General features: G+C 31.2%; 1 protein-coding gene across 7 annotated transcripts in view; it reads left to right on the top strand.

The window, feature by feature from the left end:
• Nucleotides 1-16464, top strand: part of vri (nuclear factor interleukin-3-regulated vrille) — a 290281-nt gene extending 273817 nt beyond the window's left edge. For 6 of the 7 annotated variants that reach the window (XM_085813833.1, XM_085813832.1, XM_035362969.2 and 3 more), the window contains one exon: nt 12491-16464. In XM_085813833.1, coding sequence (XP_085669959.1) covers nt 12507-13967 — 1461 coding nt within the window. In that variant the 5' untranslated portion in view covers nt 12491-12506 and the 3' untranslated portion in view covers nt 13968-16464. Of the gene's footprint in view, nt 1-7738; nt 8077-12490 lie in introns of those variants that run through there. The other variant, XM_035362968.2, reaches the window with a different exon arrangement.
• The last annotated feature ends 511 nt before the right edge of the window (nt 16465-16975 follow it).

The raw sequence follows: 16975 nt of genomic DNA, 5'->3' as shown, positions 1-16975 counted from the left end.
ATGTATTACAGTTTGAGAAATGAATTAAAAGCCTTACCCCTCATTGTTTGGTAGTACTTTGGAAGTGAAAGCTTTGCTATAAACTGAGATGTCTGTTCAATGACAGAAGACTGGGAATCATCTTGTTAAAACATTTCTCAAGTCTAACGCAAGTGAATGGTGTAACGTGTACAAAACGAAGGACAACAAACACGTTGTTTACATTTCACTTGCTGGTTAAGATAAAGAAATGCTTATTTGAAAAATTCATGATACGTAAAAAATTATTTGGTGTATTCAAAATGAGTTTCCTGAAATTGAAAGAAATCGTTCTTAATAGCAATTAAAACATTTCTGTAAACATAATTATTAAACAAATAACTCTAAAGTCGTCCCTGATATTTTAGATGCTTCTTTAAAGCTACCATTGCATGGAAATGTTTCCGAAAAATTGAAAAATAAGAACCTTATATGAATAGTGTATATTCTGTTTTTCTGACCAAAAAATTTGAAAAATAAACTAAACTCTTGCCACGATTCGAATCATGCATCTGACAGTCGTTAGCTGGTCGAGATAACATACACCATGAGAGCGTACTCGGGCGTTTGAGGGAATTCCTTCCATTATTCTTCACGAACAAAGTGATTGTAGGAACCCAAGCTAATGAACCAAATTCAGGCAATGACTGATTTTTTATTCATAAAATTATAATTCGGACACGAAGAAACATGAAAGTCAACTGTGCCTTCCTTGGGATTCAAATCATGTATCTTGTAATATCAAACTTGGACATTAATACCACGAGAACTCGCACAGGGAATTCCAGTAATTCCTGGCAGGCATACATTTTAATTATATATGTATGGGAAGCTTGTATTATCGCAAAACAAAAGTCTGCAAGCAAGGGAAACCAAATAACTCTTTAGCGGCTGGCCGTACTGATACTGTTGAAATTATAAATTAATCTCTTATTCATCCCACCGTCTTGGTTTTTCTGCTTTTCAGTAGTTGTAGTAGGAATATGAGATTCTGTTGAAAAGAACCTTGTAAGAATACACCCTTCCGAAATCAATTGCGAATGCGCCTGAAAATATGAAATAGTAGATTAAATAATAGATTTAATTTACTGGATATGAGATTCGTGAAAGTGTAATACATATAACTTACTCTTACTTAAGAATCTTTGCCGAATATTGTCAGCATAATATGAACCAGAAAGTAGTTTCTACAACAGTCGATAGATGGCAGCACTACGATTAAAATTACAGAATTCGCGCTTGTTTTGAATTTTTAGCTTTTTTAAATTGAGGTTAGACTCTTTTCGGAGAGGGGGAAGAAAATAACAGTAATCAATTAAAAATTGTACATTGAAGATTTCTGGAGTTTCCATTCAATGTGTTGTTTGGGAGAATTAATTAAAAAATAAATAAATATGTACCAGGTTTAAAATAAATGGCGTTAGAACCATCTTTTAGTAATTTCAGTATTATATTATTTAAATTAATACAAATATTCATAAAAATCGTCTGTCGAATATAATAAATTAAATGTATTCTAATTTATTACAATTAGACAAATTATTAAAAAATTAAAAAAAAAATATTTACTAAATCCAGTTATTGCTTTCAAATCGCTCAGTTTACTAAGCATTTGCAGACTGATTAAGTATGAAAGATAAACATATTAAGTTTTTCTGAATGGCGACACTTTTGAGAAATGATTACGCACAAGACCGCTTGCAAGAATTTTAATTCGCTCCCTTGTCAAACTAAGTAGATTATAAGGTAATGCAAACAATCCAACTATTTTCGATAAACTACTCAAGAAAATGTTTGTGACGTAAAAAATTCTGCTCTAACCCAGTAATTCTCAAGTTAGGAATAATGAATAAATGTATTAATGCGTAACTAGGGATAAAGTTGGTATGGAGAATGATTTTAAAATTTCGTATGAAATGTTATAAGATTATTGTAATTGTTCAACGGTGTTTTGATATAATTTAACAAATTTGGGAGTTAGGCAGAATATTAAAATGTAAATAGAGTAAAATTATTTCTTGGCATATTCTTGCTCATATTTGTTCTTTTACTGTTAATTACTTTGTGCCTAGAGATTCATAAATTTAACTTGTAGAATGTTAAGTAAGTAATTACGAAGTATTTATTTTGGATTATTAATTTGCTAATTTTATGTATCCGCGCTTTCTGTTTGAAAAGGAATCTGATGATTACAAAAGCGTAAATATGCAATAAACAATAACTACTGAAACAAATTGCTTTCGACAGTAGTAACTGAAAGAATAATTTATGTAAATTATGAAAAATACGAGATGATACGTAATTTATGAACATGATGTTTTTAATACACATAGCTAGGAATACTGGTGGTAAACAATTAATTGATAACACAGTATGGGTAAGTTTCGCGATTACAATGACACAAATTCTGCGTTACAGGAAAACGGGTTCAAACTGTGTGCGCTAGCAAAGTAAATTAATTTAAATAAAATAACATATTTGTGGTTTTCACTTAAATTAATAAAATCAACGCATGAAAGGTTTGGCGAAAGATACTGAAATTGCATCCAGTTTTCATATTGAAGTATATCAATGTATTTCTTTTTGGAGCCATTAATTTTGAAATTAAAAGGTATAAAGCTTGTATTCTTCTAATTTGAAGTTCTTCCTAATAGTTACATTTATAGCTGATTATTTATTGTTAACAGCTCAAAAATTATGTGAAGCTTCCAAAAAGTAGACGTTTGACTATCAGTATTTAAAGTGCGTGGAATAGTGTCGTGCTAAACCAATATCTCTTTACACATTATTAAACGTCTGACAAGTTTCCGAACTGTTGTTGCTTTTAAGTTTGGTAGGCAGAAGGTGAAAAATTATTACGTTAAAAACAGCTAATAAATTTAAAGCATAATTAGTAACTTTGCCTATAAAAACCTAAGAGTTCATAATAAGGCAATTTTTCCTGTCGGGTTTACGGTTTGTCTCCAGTTCAACGAAACGCCTTTGATGGAGCAAGTTTAAAAGTGGCGTTTAGACTCTCCTGTAACTCATGTGTAAATTATGTGAGCATTTATTATTTGAAGAGTCATTTATAGTTTCAAGAGTTTGTCATATCCTTTGTAAGCGGAGAATTTAATTACTATAGTTAAAGTTCTTTATATTTTTGTAACGCTTCGTTAATGATAGTAGTCATAGTTTCCATTCAGAAGGAATTTTTAAAGCCATTGCCTTATTTTCAAGATAAATCTGAAGCGCAGACAGTTAACGCGATTGAAGCGAAGACGAATATTAATCAGAATATTTGTCCAATCAGATCAAATCGCTGATAAGTATTTCATCATCTTCTGTATAAAGTAGAAATAAGTTAAAGTGCAAATGAATATTATTATTATCTTGTTAGTAAAGCTTGGTTGACATTAAGAAGCTTTATATGAAAATTTTCATAGGATTTTTTTCCTTCTATTTTTAATTCATAACTTACTTTCTTTAGTGTAGTAACTAATTTTATTCATAGTAAATATAAATGTGCGTATTAATGTGGTGTAATTTTTGCTTTCTTAGAATTTCGCCAATCTTGAATGGTGATTTAAGAGATAAATTTACATTTATATATAAAGTACGTTGTTTTTCCCATTGTATGTACAACATGCGTCATCCTGAAGCGGAAATAAAACTAAAATGTTATCATCCCCTTTTTCAAAACTGTTATGTGTTCTGTACATTTTAATGTGTCTTTATATTTTGAATATATGTGGTAAGTTTTGTACATCGATGCAGTCATCGATGCAGTTTATTGCAAGGTAATAAAATTTTGCATGTAATTATTATATACCTGGTAATTACGTTAATGTTATATTTCCTTTCTCAACTTCAAAGCATTAAAAAATTAAAGAGTTAAAATTTTAATTAGTTTTTTTAATTTGACTGTCTTTTTAAGAATGTGTAGCATTAGGTGCAGTTGAGCAGCACATACTGTGATCTGAATAATGTTTGAGAACTGATGTCATGATTTTATTTCTTTCTTTATAATGATGTCACTTAACACTTCGATTTCATGCTTTCATTGTGATAATAAATACCATAAGCGAAAATCATACACCTAAGTAGCAGTAAAAATTACAATAATAAATTACGTTCTGTACCCAAAATCCCTGCAAATTTTTAAATACCTACCTGCCATAAATATATAATATATTTAGCTGTTTTTGTTTGTGATGTTATAGTTATGTTATTTAGGAATTTATATCAATGAAGGTGCCGTAAAACATAGAAACTATTGTAAAGAGTTTCATTGCAAAATTTGATTAAAATTGTTTCATTAGAGGATACAGCAATGGATTTAAGGGCATGTATAATAAATACATAATGGGAAAAGTTCAGAAATTTCCGTACAAGGGTTCATCGTCTGGAATGACGACAAAGAAAAGCGTCATCGAAAGTTCATCGGCATCACCAAATATTTATCCTCCACCTACTTTTCGCAGCCGATGATTTCACTCAACTCTTCTTATAGAGACAAGACAATCCGCCTTTAAATAAAAATTGAAAAACCGTTCTCTCTCTTCTTATTCGAATGCTTCTCTGGGTTACCTGATTCCAGATGCCGCAAACGACCATGCTGCTTGCTGCACTTGTTCAGCCAGCCTTGGCCCGCTTTTGCACTCTCTCGTGTTCTTTATTTTTTGTTGCTTTTTTATTTTCATTGCGGTTGTTTTTCTTTTGTTTATTTAGCTCTCCCCATGACACGTTTTATTTTTTTTTAATCTGTTGCAATTTTCTTTTTTATTTTCCCTTTCATATTTCTCTATTTCGATCGCGCTTGCTTATTCGTTCACGGTCGTTCATTCCTCCTGAATGCAGACGACGACTTTTCAACCCTCGTTTGGCGGACATTTAAAATTCTGAAATGAAGAGTGAAAGTGCAGTTAAAAATAACAGTATGAAATTTTCAAACGTGATAGCGTAGGAGTTGAATTATTGCTTTCTATACTTTCGCTTAGAAAATACTTTCACTTTTGTAACTACTGATGTTTCAAGAATGATAATATTTTTTTTTTTTTTTTTTTTTTGTTTTTGTTTTTTTTTACGGTAGATTAACATTAGCTCCTGCTTTATATATTATATTTGTACCATTTTAAAGGAAAGAACTAGAAGCTTTATTTAATTGGTTTCATTTAACGACTTGTTTATTGCTTTCATGCAAGGACTGTTAAAATGTTTGATTTTGAGTGCCTCTTCAGGTATTTATTACCTTTGAAGTGTACTACAGTTCTTTTATTAGCAGAATTGATTATTAAAAACTATTTTACCAAAGGATTTGAGACATTTTTAACGTACAGCAAAGTATTTTGCTCTCCGAGGAAGAGAGAATAATGCATATATATTCTGTCGATAAATACTGAATAACTGGGTTTAAAATCCATACCTCTCTCAGATTAAAGTCTTCTTAATTTAAAAATTCAAACTGAGGAGACATTATTTTAGTTGATATTTCAGCAATAATTTAGCAGAATTATGAATCACTTTTTTTTTGCTTATCTTTCATATTTTAAGCTTCTCTCGTACGACTGATAGCCCGCTTAACTGTTATCTGCATTTTTCCATCCTTAAAATAATTTGTCATTTATTTTTGAAAGTTATATTTTTTACTTTACTGTCGCATTTTGTTGACGCTTTTTATTCTTTGATGAGAAAAAACAGTCGCATATAGAAAATCGATACATTTAAACTTAGGTGTTCCGAAAAGGAAATGTTTAGAAATGATCGTGTCATATGTTTCACAAAGCATTTGGAATTGGATATAAGAATAGATGATAATAGATCATAGATCTAGAACTCATTGCAGGATAAAATACTGAGATCGCAGGTAATTTTAGAGCGTCGAAAAATTAATGATTGAGAACATTTATATGCAGTAAGAGAAGTTCGCATAGAAATCTAAATGAGAACGAGTTTACATAAAAAAGAATTCGCTTAAAGACATTTTTACATTTTTTGTTTACAAAAAGTTTCAGTGCATCTGCATCAGCGTAGTAGTTTTATATGGAAATTTGCCCGATATGATTTGCCGAGAATAATATAGAAGAATTTTTAAAATTTACTAAACAAATACAACATTACTGTTAAAGTCAAAAAATATTAATACAAAAGAAAAAAGTTACAATGATGCCTTCGTGTTGGCTGTGTCAATTATCCGTACTCATCCACCATCCCAAAAAATTCTAGAAGAAAAATATTATAATTATTAGCTTAATATATAAAATGACTCGTATTTTTCATTACTTTATTGTTTTCTTTATTTTTTAGTACTTGATATTTTAAGGAATGACTTTTTTTTTTCCTTTTTGACCTTTCTTTATTAATGGAATTGTACCGTTTATTAAGCTAAGAAAATTACAACAGTTCGAATTAGACAGAAAAAGGCTTTCTAAAACTTTAAACTAACAGGTTTTTAAAGTGCTAGTTAAGTGAAAACGGACATTAGCTTGGTGAAATAGAGCGGCCTAAAGGCTGTCATTACTTTCCATTTCAAAGCAGTTCCCACTACAGACATAATACGACGCCGAGACTGAATTAGGGTGAAAAATTAAGACTCCCTTACTTTTATACGTAGAGAACATTTTCTCATATAAATTATAATGTATCTCACATTACAATTTGTTCTTATGCAAATCAGAATTTAGTAGAGTGCAATAATATATACATATAGCGGTCGATAATATACGCGATTTCACGTGATCGTTGGAGTCTTGGAAGGCATTACCCGTAATTCTATTGGCATTATTATTATATTAAAGGCAAATAAATAAACGAAGAACAGAGAGCAAAATAGAAGAAGAAAACATTTTTGTAGGAAAGCATTGTGAAGTAGTTCATAAAATATCACAAACTAATGAGTTAAAGAAAAAACATTGCTTATAGCGAATCAACGCAAAATGCCAAAACGAAATGAATAGTCCATCTGGGCGAATTGCTCCTTTGAACTAAAAATAAAATCTGAAAGTTTACATTACGCCCAAAGGGGCGTTTTTTTAACGTTTTGTGTTATTTATTTATTTATTAAATATCATGTTCTTCGTACTGAAAACCATAAAATTCAGTTCAAGAGCAGTATCACAAAATAATTTTAAAATGAGCATATAATTTAGAATTTCCGATACACAGCTTCGCGCGCTGGAGATAAAAATATTTTTTTTTTCTTTGTACGACGTTGCCATAGCTCGATTTGAAATCCCTGAGTTTGTTAATTTACAATTCGTTACAAGTTTTACAAAATATGAAATCGGTAATAAAACAAATTACAAATTTCAAATTAGGGCTTCCAGATGCCCATATTTGGTGGAAGATTACGTTATTCAAAATTTTATGGATAATTTTAAAAGAATAAATAATTGCTCACTTCCCATTTTAAGTTAATACCTTTTATAACCCCACCTATATACAGTGCAGGGAAAGATAATGCACAAGTTCATTAAATAGGTCAGAGAAACATACAATAATGAACTAAACGCACCAAGCTCTTCAAACAGAAAACTCTGATACTAGTGAGAGTGCAACAACCGCTTTTCTAGCCGAGCTGATAAAAACCAACGACATAGAGAGTAAAAAAATAAACAAATGAAAAAAAAGAAAGCGAATCCTTTTCGTAATTTCTTCCGTATATTAGCAGTGCATCGCACTTGGCGATGGGATTTGGCGAGTTGTATTAATAGTCGAGGTCACGTGGTGGAAGAAAACGTAAAGAGGGTTTTAATCCTACCACAGAAGTTAGTATGGAACTCGTTTTTGTGTTAGTAGAATAACTTCACTCTCTCTTTCGACTCTCTCCTCATCAAGTATCTTTTCGCCGCGCGGTTGTCGTTTGCCAAAAATAAACTTTTACTCCTCGTGTGTTTGCAGCAATTGGAGTTGAAATATTTATTTAGTTTTGGATTTGCGCTTTCAAGTTGTTGAACTGTTTGCTATTCGTCCGTTTTTATTGATAATTGCATATTGGATATTTGAAAACTGTTTACTGTTGGATACTTTTTAAAGAGACGTTATGATTCTTCAAAGCAGTTATTCTTAAAGGAAAATATTGTGAGTAATTTTTAAACGTTAAATTATTTATTTATGCTATTTGAATATTTTTAATATATATATATATATATTGGTTACGGTTTTTCATGATTTGAAATGAGGTTACCGTTAGCGCATAAAGAGAGTTATAAATTTTTACAAAGTTTTTACTGTAGAGTTGATTTTGTGAGGGTTTAAAATTTCTGTAATATAACAGAATGAGGTTTAAATTGCTCAAGAGTTTCGTGGTTTTTTTCAATAATATATATATATATATATGTTTAATGTCAGAACAAATTCGAATTTTCATGCCTGTTAAAGCTCCGATCTACAATGATATGATTTCAAATAATGTTTATTCGTAACTTCAAATTAATTTAACATTATTTATGAGATTGTAGTGAATGTTGTTATTTTATGAATTTAAGAAAAGTTATTTATTAAAAGGATTCTCTTCAGATTTTTACTGTTTATCTATATAAGTTTGTATAATGTTGATTTTTTTACATAAATAATAGAATGCAAAGTTTAAAGTTTATAGATAATACATCTGGAGAATTGTATAATTTTATTTGTGAAAACGTAAATGCGTATAGAATTCGAGAAGCTGTTATTGATTCTTTTTAAACTGTAAATAATTTTTTAACCTTTTTAAAATGATGATTTTAACCTTCTCAAAAAGCTCTTAACGTAGAAAAAGCTGCGTAATAATTGCTTCTTACCATATATATATGACTGACTCTCGAACAGTGGTGTAGGCAGGGCATGAAGCGTTTTTTGAACCTTAAAGGTTTCAAAATGTGCCGGTTGAGAAAGGGGTGGGCACAGGAAAGGGAAATTTTGCGTATCGTACAGTAACAGATCTGTAATATAATAGGTATCAGTAATGTCGTTTATGATAACAAAACGCTTTTGTTGTTATATCACTAATATTCCCATCAAAAATTAAAAAAAGTATATAAATGTTTGGTAGTATCATTGTATATTTAACTCATTATTGACATACCAAAGAATTTTTAAATTTTTGTTTCGGTGTTTATAAATTACTTTTCTATGCGAGCTGTTCAAAATCTCACAGACTTTCAAAATAATTTTTCAATATATTTAAAGGAAAAAATTGCGACCTTAAAGAAATCTAGAAGAAATTAAAGTTAGCTGATAAATTTTATTACTTTTTTCATAACAACGCGATTCGTAAAACCATGTGAAGTTTGAAACGATTATATAGATCCCATTAACTTTTATTAATTTTTTAAAGTTTATATGTTTTATGTATGTTTAAGAGGATGTGTTCAAATATTATAAAATGATAATTTTGATTGGTATTTAAATAATTTAACGAATTTGATAAAAGTAATGTCCGAGTGTTTGCGTATACTTTTATTATTTATATCGATTAATTTACGCCGAACAGAAGATGTAAGGTAAAATCTCTGAATCCTGATAGTTTATCACGGCTTCATTTCCTAATGGTGAGCTGGCCGGTTGTCTACTTGGTGACATGTTTTTTACTGTGTGTAACATGAATATGAGCCTAAATACCTTTGAAGTACTCCAAGAAGGCAGTTCAGCCACATAAGATTTTTGCGGTTGGTTTCCTTCCTACGTTTTAGTAACTGATTAGTTACTAATTATTGTTAAAAATTAATAGTTATGCATCGGTTCAAGGTATTACAAAGGATTAAAGGCAGTGCAAGGCATTATTATTAATATTTATGATTTTAAAGCGATTTAAATTATGTTATGATTTTGAAAAATGTTTTCGTTAAACTGTAATATTAGTTTTTGATTCCCAGGTGATGTGATATCTAATTTTTGAAATTTTAAAGTTATCCAAAATTGATTCACACAGTATGTTTGAAATTAATGAAGGGCCAGCTTGAAAGCAAATCATGCATTTTATAGGCAGTTTTCCAAAATAACCTACTCAAATCATGAATTTCTCACGGGTTCTGAAGAACACCACGGGTTTTCAAGAACAATAGAAACAAAGGCTCTCATAATAAGAGAGTAAAAAAAAATCTGTATGTTTTTGAGAAGCAGAGCAATAACGTATAATGTTAACCTTTTTCTTTGTACGCATATGAACTAAGTTGAGAAACTTTATGCAGAAATATTGCTCCCCCTCCTTATAGAGTTGAAGGAGTTCGCCAAAATATGGATTGGTCATTTCACCATGCTGCTGTTCATTATAAGAAAAGGCAGAGCAGTGTTTTGTATCACAGTTTCCATGCCCATTGTTACCATTTTTCAAGTATTGGTCACCTGATAACATTAATATTTAAGAGGGGAAAAACAAAAAAGGACTTTCTGTGCATATTTAATTTAATTATTGATTTGATAAAACAGTTTTACAAGACACAGATGCATTTCAAACTCAATTAGGAAATTTACGAAAGATTTACTCAAAATGAAAACTGCGTACCATTCATGTGGATATGATATTTTGTTAATGAGTATATGTTGTGTAAAAAATTGCTAGTAACATTTCGGATGTGTAGTATTTTCTCCTATTTCGAATTACAGAGAACAATGTTATTTCCTACGGAGAAATATTAGAAGACAAATTAGACGTTTCAGTTCGTTTGTAAATTATGAAATCTCAGCAAAAATGTCTTTAAACAAATTTAAAGTTGCGCAATTTATCGTCAGCGTCTTTAAAAAAAATAACCAGTCTGCCGTAGTAAATCTCAACTAGATTGCATCACCAACCGTACCGCACGTAGGATTCGAACTCCGAACCTTTCGGCATGATATCCAACGTCGACTTGAGCACGCTGTAGGACCAATTGGAATATTATCCCGTTATTATTACTTGACAAGTATTCATCACTTTTTGATGGCATATGTAAAGGTTTTATGAATAAACTGATTGCTAACCGTTTCGTATTCATGAGGGTTTTTTTCCCGTGATACAACCAGCATATACAAAGGCCCAGAATGAGCAAGCTAGGGATTACTTGGCTTTTGTTTTTGTGAATAGTGGGAAAATATTTTTTTTGTATACTTCGGGAAACGCTACGATCAAAAATGATTTCGTTAAAATGCAGAACCGCTCTAACTTCAAATCCAAAATAAGGCAAACTCCAACTTTATTATTTTCATTGACAAAGTCATGCGCTTTAGAGGCAGACAAATTTTGGGTTCTCTTTTTAAGGAGCAAAAGCCTATTTTTAATTTCCAGATCACAAAACAATATAACTACTACATCATTGTTATTTTTTCACTGTGTTTTTCTGCCCTATCATTATTATTTTCATCAGGGTAATTTTATTATGCTGAGCTTGAGGCAGTTAAACATTGTGCCCACGTCCTCCGTCACTAAACTAAACTATCAGATTAATTCATGTAAGGCACCAATAATCTGTTACTTTAAAATAGGCGTTGAAGTGCATAGCGACCCTTTCCCTCCCTCATTTACGGATCGTAACGTATATCGTTATCGCTGCGCAGACGGAATTAGGAGAAACAAATTAGAGTATGTAACTGTTTTCTGCAGGAATTATTCTGCTGCAGATATAAATTTCATGGAAGTGCCTGTTCTAAAGTAACAGATTATAGTGAATTTATTTGTGTAAACGATATATCGGGTTTGCAGTTTAAAATTATAATTTTTTTCCGAAATTATTTAAAAAAGTGTTCAGCCCCCAGTTTCTCATGCATTTTATGTTCTTGGTAATTGTAAGCGTATAATGATGTAACGTAGCGGATGATTAAAGAGACAGTTTTATAGCTGAATAAACGATCTGTATTTTCTGAGCTTTTTCATACATTGAAAAGTTTTAAAGAGCAAAGCTGCTGAAAGCTTTATGGCTTTATGGCAGGCTGCTGAAACAGGTGGTAGGCAATATAAATATTAAGCGAACGCCCATCTTAAAAGTACAGAGCATGGAATATTAATGTTTCTCAAGTAGTCAGACCAGTGATAAAGCATTTCTTTTAATAAGATGGGTTTTTTTGGATGAAGAGACATACTACTGGTTTTGAAACGTTTTGTATGAAGATACGGTTTCACTTTTTGCTGTTATGTAAATGTGCATTTGAATTATTATATATAGATTACATACGTACTATTTATAATAGAAATATATACATACTTAAAGATTATTTATAACATTTATACATACTTAACGATTAACAGAAATGAAATACGTTAGCGACGCCTTTAGAATGAAAATCATAAAACTATGAAAATGAAAACCATAATTCAGAAATTAAATACGTCAACAAATATTAAAGCATGTAAACGAACGTACCAAGTTTTAGAAGAAGAGAAACGAATTAAATTAACAGAAAGACTTCTGCAGGTCTGTTTCGATTTCAAATTTAAATGTTATCCCACATCTTTATGTATGTAGCGTTTTGATAAATCGTGTAGTTTCATGAACTGTGCCATATATATATATATATATTTATATTTTACCCTTTATTTCAGGCACTTATTTGAATCCATGATGATGATCACGGCTGTTGAGCCATCTTCGAACAAAACCCGGATATCAGATTTACCATCTTCTACACCACCGTTTTCAACCAGTAGCTCCAACGGCTCTAACAATACCCAAACAGTTTATTCTCCACTTAGTCCTTGTAGCAGCACCAACAGTATGTCACCTAATCCTTATCCAACTTCCGCTGCTCCTACGACTGTTGCCTGGAGCAATCCTATCGAAGTGCCAGTAGACTTGACGGCAGCTCTGAAAGCAAAGGAAATTTTTCCCGCTCGTAAGCAGCGTGAGTTTATTCCTGATAATAAGAAAGACGATAGTTACTGGGATAGACGCAGGCGCAATAATGAAGCAGCAAAGCGCTCAAGGGAAAAAAGAAGATTGAATGATATGGTACTAGAAACTCGTATGTTGGAACTTACAAAGGAAAATGCTTTGTTGAGGGCCGAACTTGTTGCCCTAAGAGACAAATTCTCCCTACCACCACAGCCCATCATCAACCCTGAACATATGCAACTGCACATACCATGTCCTCCAGTAGATGTAAGGAATCGGAGGAGTAAGTTGCTTAGCACACTTCTACCAAATGGAGGTGGCATTGTTCCAGAAAGCAATGGGATCAATAACACAAATGGGATGGTCAACCATGGTCCTTCTAATGGCAGTATTCCAGAGCATCATGTCCATCATATGATGCCTCATTTGCATATGATAGACCCAGCGCAGTGGCAGGAGTGCCACGAAAATGCTCTGAAGGAATCTCATCAGCACCATCAGGCAATGTTGATGAATCATCAGCACCAGCAACAACAGTTGCAGCAACAGGTCATTCAGCGCTTGGCTATCAATGGGAACATTAATCACAGTGATTATGAGCAACATCACCATAACACCAATCAACGTATTCAACAAGAAGCGAATTCCCCCCAGGTATCCCCCAATGGGGATGAATCATGTTCTTGGTCTTCAGGGGATGAACCGATCCAAGTCCAGATCCATCCACAACATTGTTTACCACTTAAACTTCGCCACAAAACTTTGATTGGAGACAGAGACACTTTTGTTCCTCTCCCGACTTACCCAGATAGTGGCCGTAGTAGTGGAAGAGAAGATACATCCTCAGATGGAGACAGTAGTACTGGTGGTGGAAAGGAAAGTCCAATTCACAAAATTGACACACAAGGTTCGTCACCCGAATCTGAACCTCCTCGAAAGATGGCAAGGCTATCCAGAAGAAATAAAGGCGCAAGTGTAGATCTGCAGGCGGAAAATTTCCAGTTGAGGTTCGAATTGAAGAGACTGGCATCTGAAGTTGCTGGCCTGAAAGACATGTTACTTTGCAACAGGCCATCATCCACTGATATGCCGAACAGTGTAGATACCACCACCCCACCTCATAGTAACAGAACATCTCCAAACATAGTCGAAACACAAAGCCCACAGACAGTCATAGAACGAGAATAAAGTGAATCCTCAGATAGATGAAGTGTTGCTTCTAAAGTAGCGAACTTTTATTCATCGCGGATATATTTGACATTTTTTTATGTCTGTTTTTCTGCTTAGAAGTTTCTCAAAGGTGACTGAATAAGAAAAATTTATATCTTTAACCTTTAAAAAATATCACTGAAGATGTAAAGAATTTTAAAATTGTTGACATCCTTAGAAGTTTGAATTATGAAATTTGTAATGGGAATTTTTAATTCCCTTGAAGGTTTTATTTTTTGTTTAGGGATTTAGAATTTGTTTCTGGAAGCCATGTGATACAATTCTTTTCTTATTCCAAGTTTGGGTTTCCTCTTGGATGTTAAGTGATAAACACTTGTTAAGTGATAAACACCTCTGAAGTTTAAAGCAGAAAACTATTTTTTTTTTTTTGTGCCAAAAGAACAGACTTCTGAGAAAGGACTAAAAAGTGTAAAGAGTTTAAATATGGAAGTAGCAAAATTGCTAAGTCATTTTATTTCTATTGCCGTATCAGTAACTTATCTGTTCCATCTTACACCGGTGCGTTATTTATATGAACTGGTGTCTCCAAAATGTAGTCAGTGACACTCCATATTGGAGCAGAACTTATTGAATCATTATTGAACATTTTTATCATTAATTTTTTTTTAATTTATTATCTGGTCCGCTGTATTTAAAATGTGTTGACAGACGATTTTCTTTATTTAACTGCCTGAATATAATTTTCTGTATAGAAATGTTTCTGATTCTTGTAGATACTTTTTATTAGATTCTTTAGGGTGGAAAACATTGTAACCACAGATAAAAATTGCATAATTATTCTGATTTATTAATTTCATTAGCAATTTGAAAGTGAATAATGACTTACGTTTAAAGGATTATGGCAACATTACTAAGAAATTTAAATTTTTAATTAAAGCGTTCAACTGAAAATATTTGAAATATTATTCCAAATATTTTATAATACACAAATTTTTTACGGGAACAAATGTATGTTGTGACACGTGTTAAGTCATCATTATTAGTTTTTTAACGTAATATATACATTAAATTAATTGAAATATTCCAATAGTTATTTATGTTCTTTGTCATAACTGATTTTGTGTAGTAAATCTGAAAATCTTGATCTCGCAAGTAGAAAAATAAATTCAAACATAATTTTTTTATTTATCTTAAATTGAGGAAAGTATAGAATGCAAAACATAATTTAATCTCTTAATTATCTTTTGCCTATTTGTTTACTATTATTCTAAGATCTGAATTGAGTTTTGAAGAAGTTTCCGAATTATTGAAAATTCAAAATGTGTAAATAATTCTAGTGTTATTGTTGCTATTGCAGTTTGAAATACGTAATGTTGAAACTGTATTAAAAGAAAGATTATATTTTACTTTGAATAAGGATTAATTGTAAGTAGATTTACTATAATAAAATTATTATTGTGGTCTTTTATATTCACAACTATCGAAATATACGAGCAGTTGTGAGTATATTTCATTAAATTTATTTCTGCATGCGTGTATGATTAGAAGTCTTAAATTTCATATATATTGATAACCAGATATTGTAATAACTGTGAAGTGTAATTGTGTGTAAATTTAAAAATTTGTTCTATCCGTCGAAAGTGTTGTGCGTTAACTGTGCACATGTTCAGATTGCAGTTTCTTTAAACAGTGTGGAAAAAAGTATAGTTTATGAATAGTAGTAATTATTACTAGGCACTTTAAATTAACAAATAGTTTTTGATATTTCTTTTTAAAGGAATATTTGCTCAATAACTCAAGTGATACTCAATGAGCTTCATGTTTAAATATGAATTTTAAAAAAAAATTCTCTAGTTTTTCAACTATTTATAGATCCGGTTTAAAAATAACTCAATAATTTAAGAAAATTGGGTCTATAATCATTTAATTTTGGATAAAGTATTCCGAATTTTTAGATGAGATACTTTTGAAGTAGGACAAATTATTTTAATGGAAAAGAAGTAATTTTGTTAATCTACTGGTAATATGAATAGAAATTGTTGCCACTGCTGTATTCAGTAATATATTGTCTAATTCACAATTTGCAGAAGAAATCATAGTAGTGTTTTAATTTTTAATACACATGATCTCAATTTTAACATTATCTCTTTTTTATGCTGAAAAATATTGGGAAACCTTAAAATCTTAATTTATTACATTTTCCAGTTCTTATGCCTAGTCTAGAAACATACTAGTAGTACTTGGTGAAAACGTGTATTGTTGAGTTATTGTGAAACACAGTATTTGTATATTATATGTTCAGTGACTCTTCCTGTATACTTTTCACTAGTGAAATGGAATGTTCAGTTTGATATCCATCTCGATAAAATGTTCTCTCCTTCTCATGTACAGTGTTGTATAAGCGAAGAATTTTCATTTTTTCTCCTCTTCCATCAGTCTGTGAAGTGTTTTTTCTCCTCTTCCATCAGTCTGTGAAGTGATGTTAAGTATATAATAAAATATTTTATTAATGTTATCTTTATTCACTTTTTAATTAAGTTCACAAATAACGCATATTAACTTAGGTATACCTGAAATAATTTTGTAATTGTAAATGTTAATAGTGATGCTTCTGAACGAACGGCTAGATTGGAAATCGTAAGTAAAAAACTGATGTGTACATTACTTGTGTACTTGTACGGAATATTAGATTATACGCATTTTTTCCTGCATTTCGTTTAAACCTCCAATTTCATTAGAGATATATTTCTGATTTAATTAATTCAGTTCTCACTTCGCGGAAAGGCAAAAACTACATGAAAACTCAAAATATCTTCATTAAAAATTGAAAGATACAGAAAAACACAAAACACCAAATACAGTTAAAACAACTGGAAAAAAAAATTACATTTAAAATTACAGTTTCTAGGCAAAAGCAAAGATTTTTCGGTTCATAAAACTTCATTTTGGTCCCACTCGGTAAAACGACACTGAAGGTGCAGAAAGACTTAATTCAGCATTCTACTACGTTTCAAATATTGAGATAT

This window comes from Stegodyphus dumicola, chromosome 3, assembly GCF_044657685.1.
Source record: "Stegodyphus dumicola isolate Sdum_Otavi_A_Nest chromosome 3, ASM4465768v1".
NCBI lineage: Eukaryota > Metazoa > Arthropoda > Arachnida > Araneae > Eresidae > Stegodyphus > Stegodyphus dumicola.
This window is presented reverse-complemented; position numbering and strand designations above follow the sequence as displayed.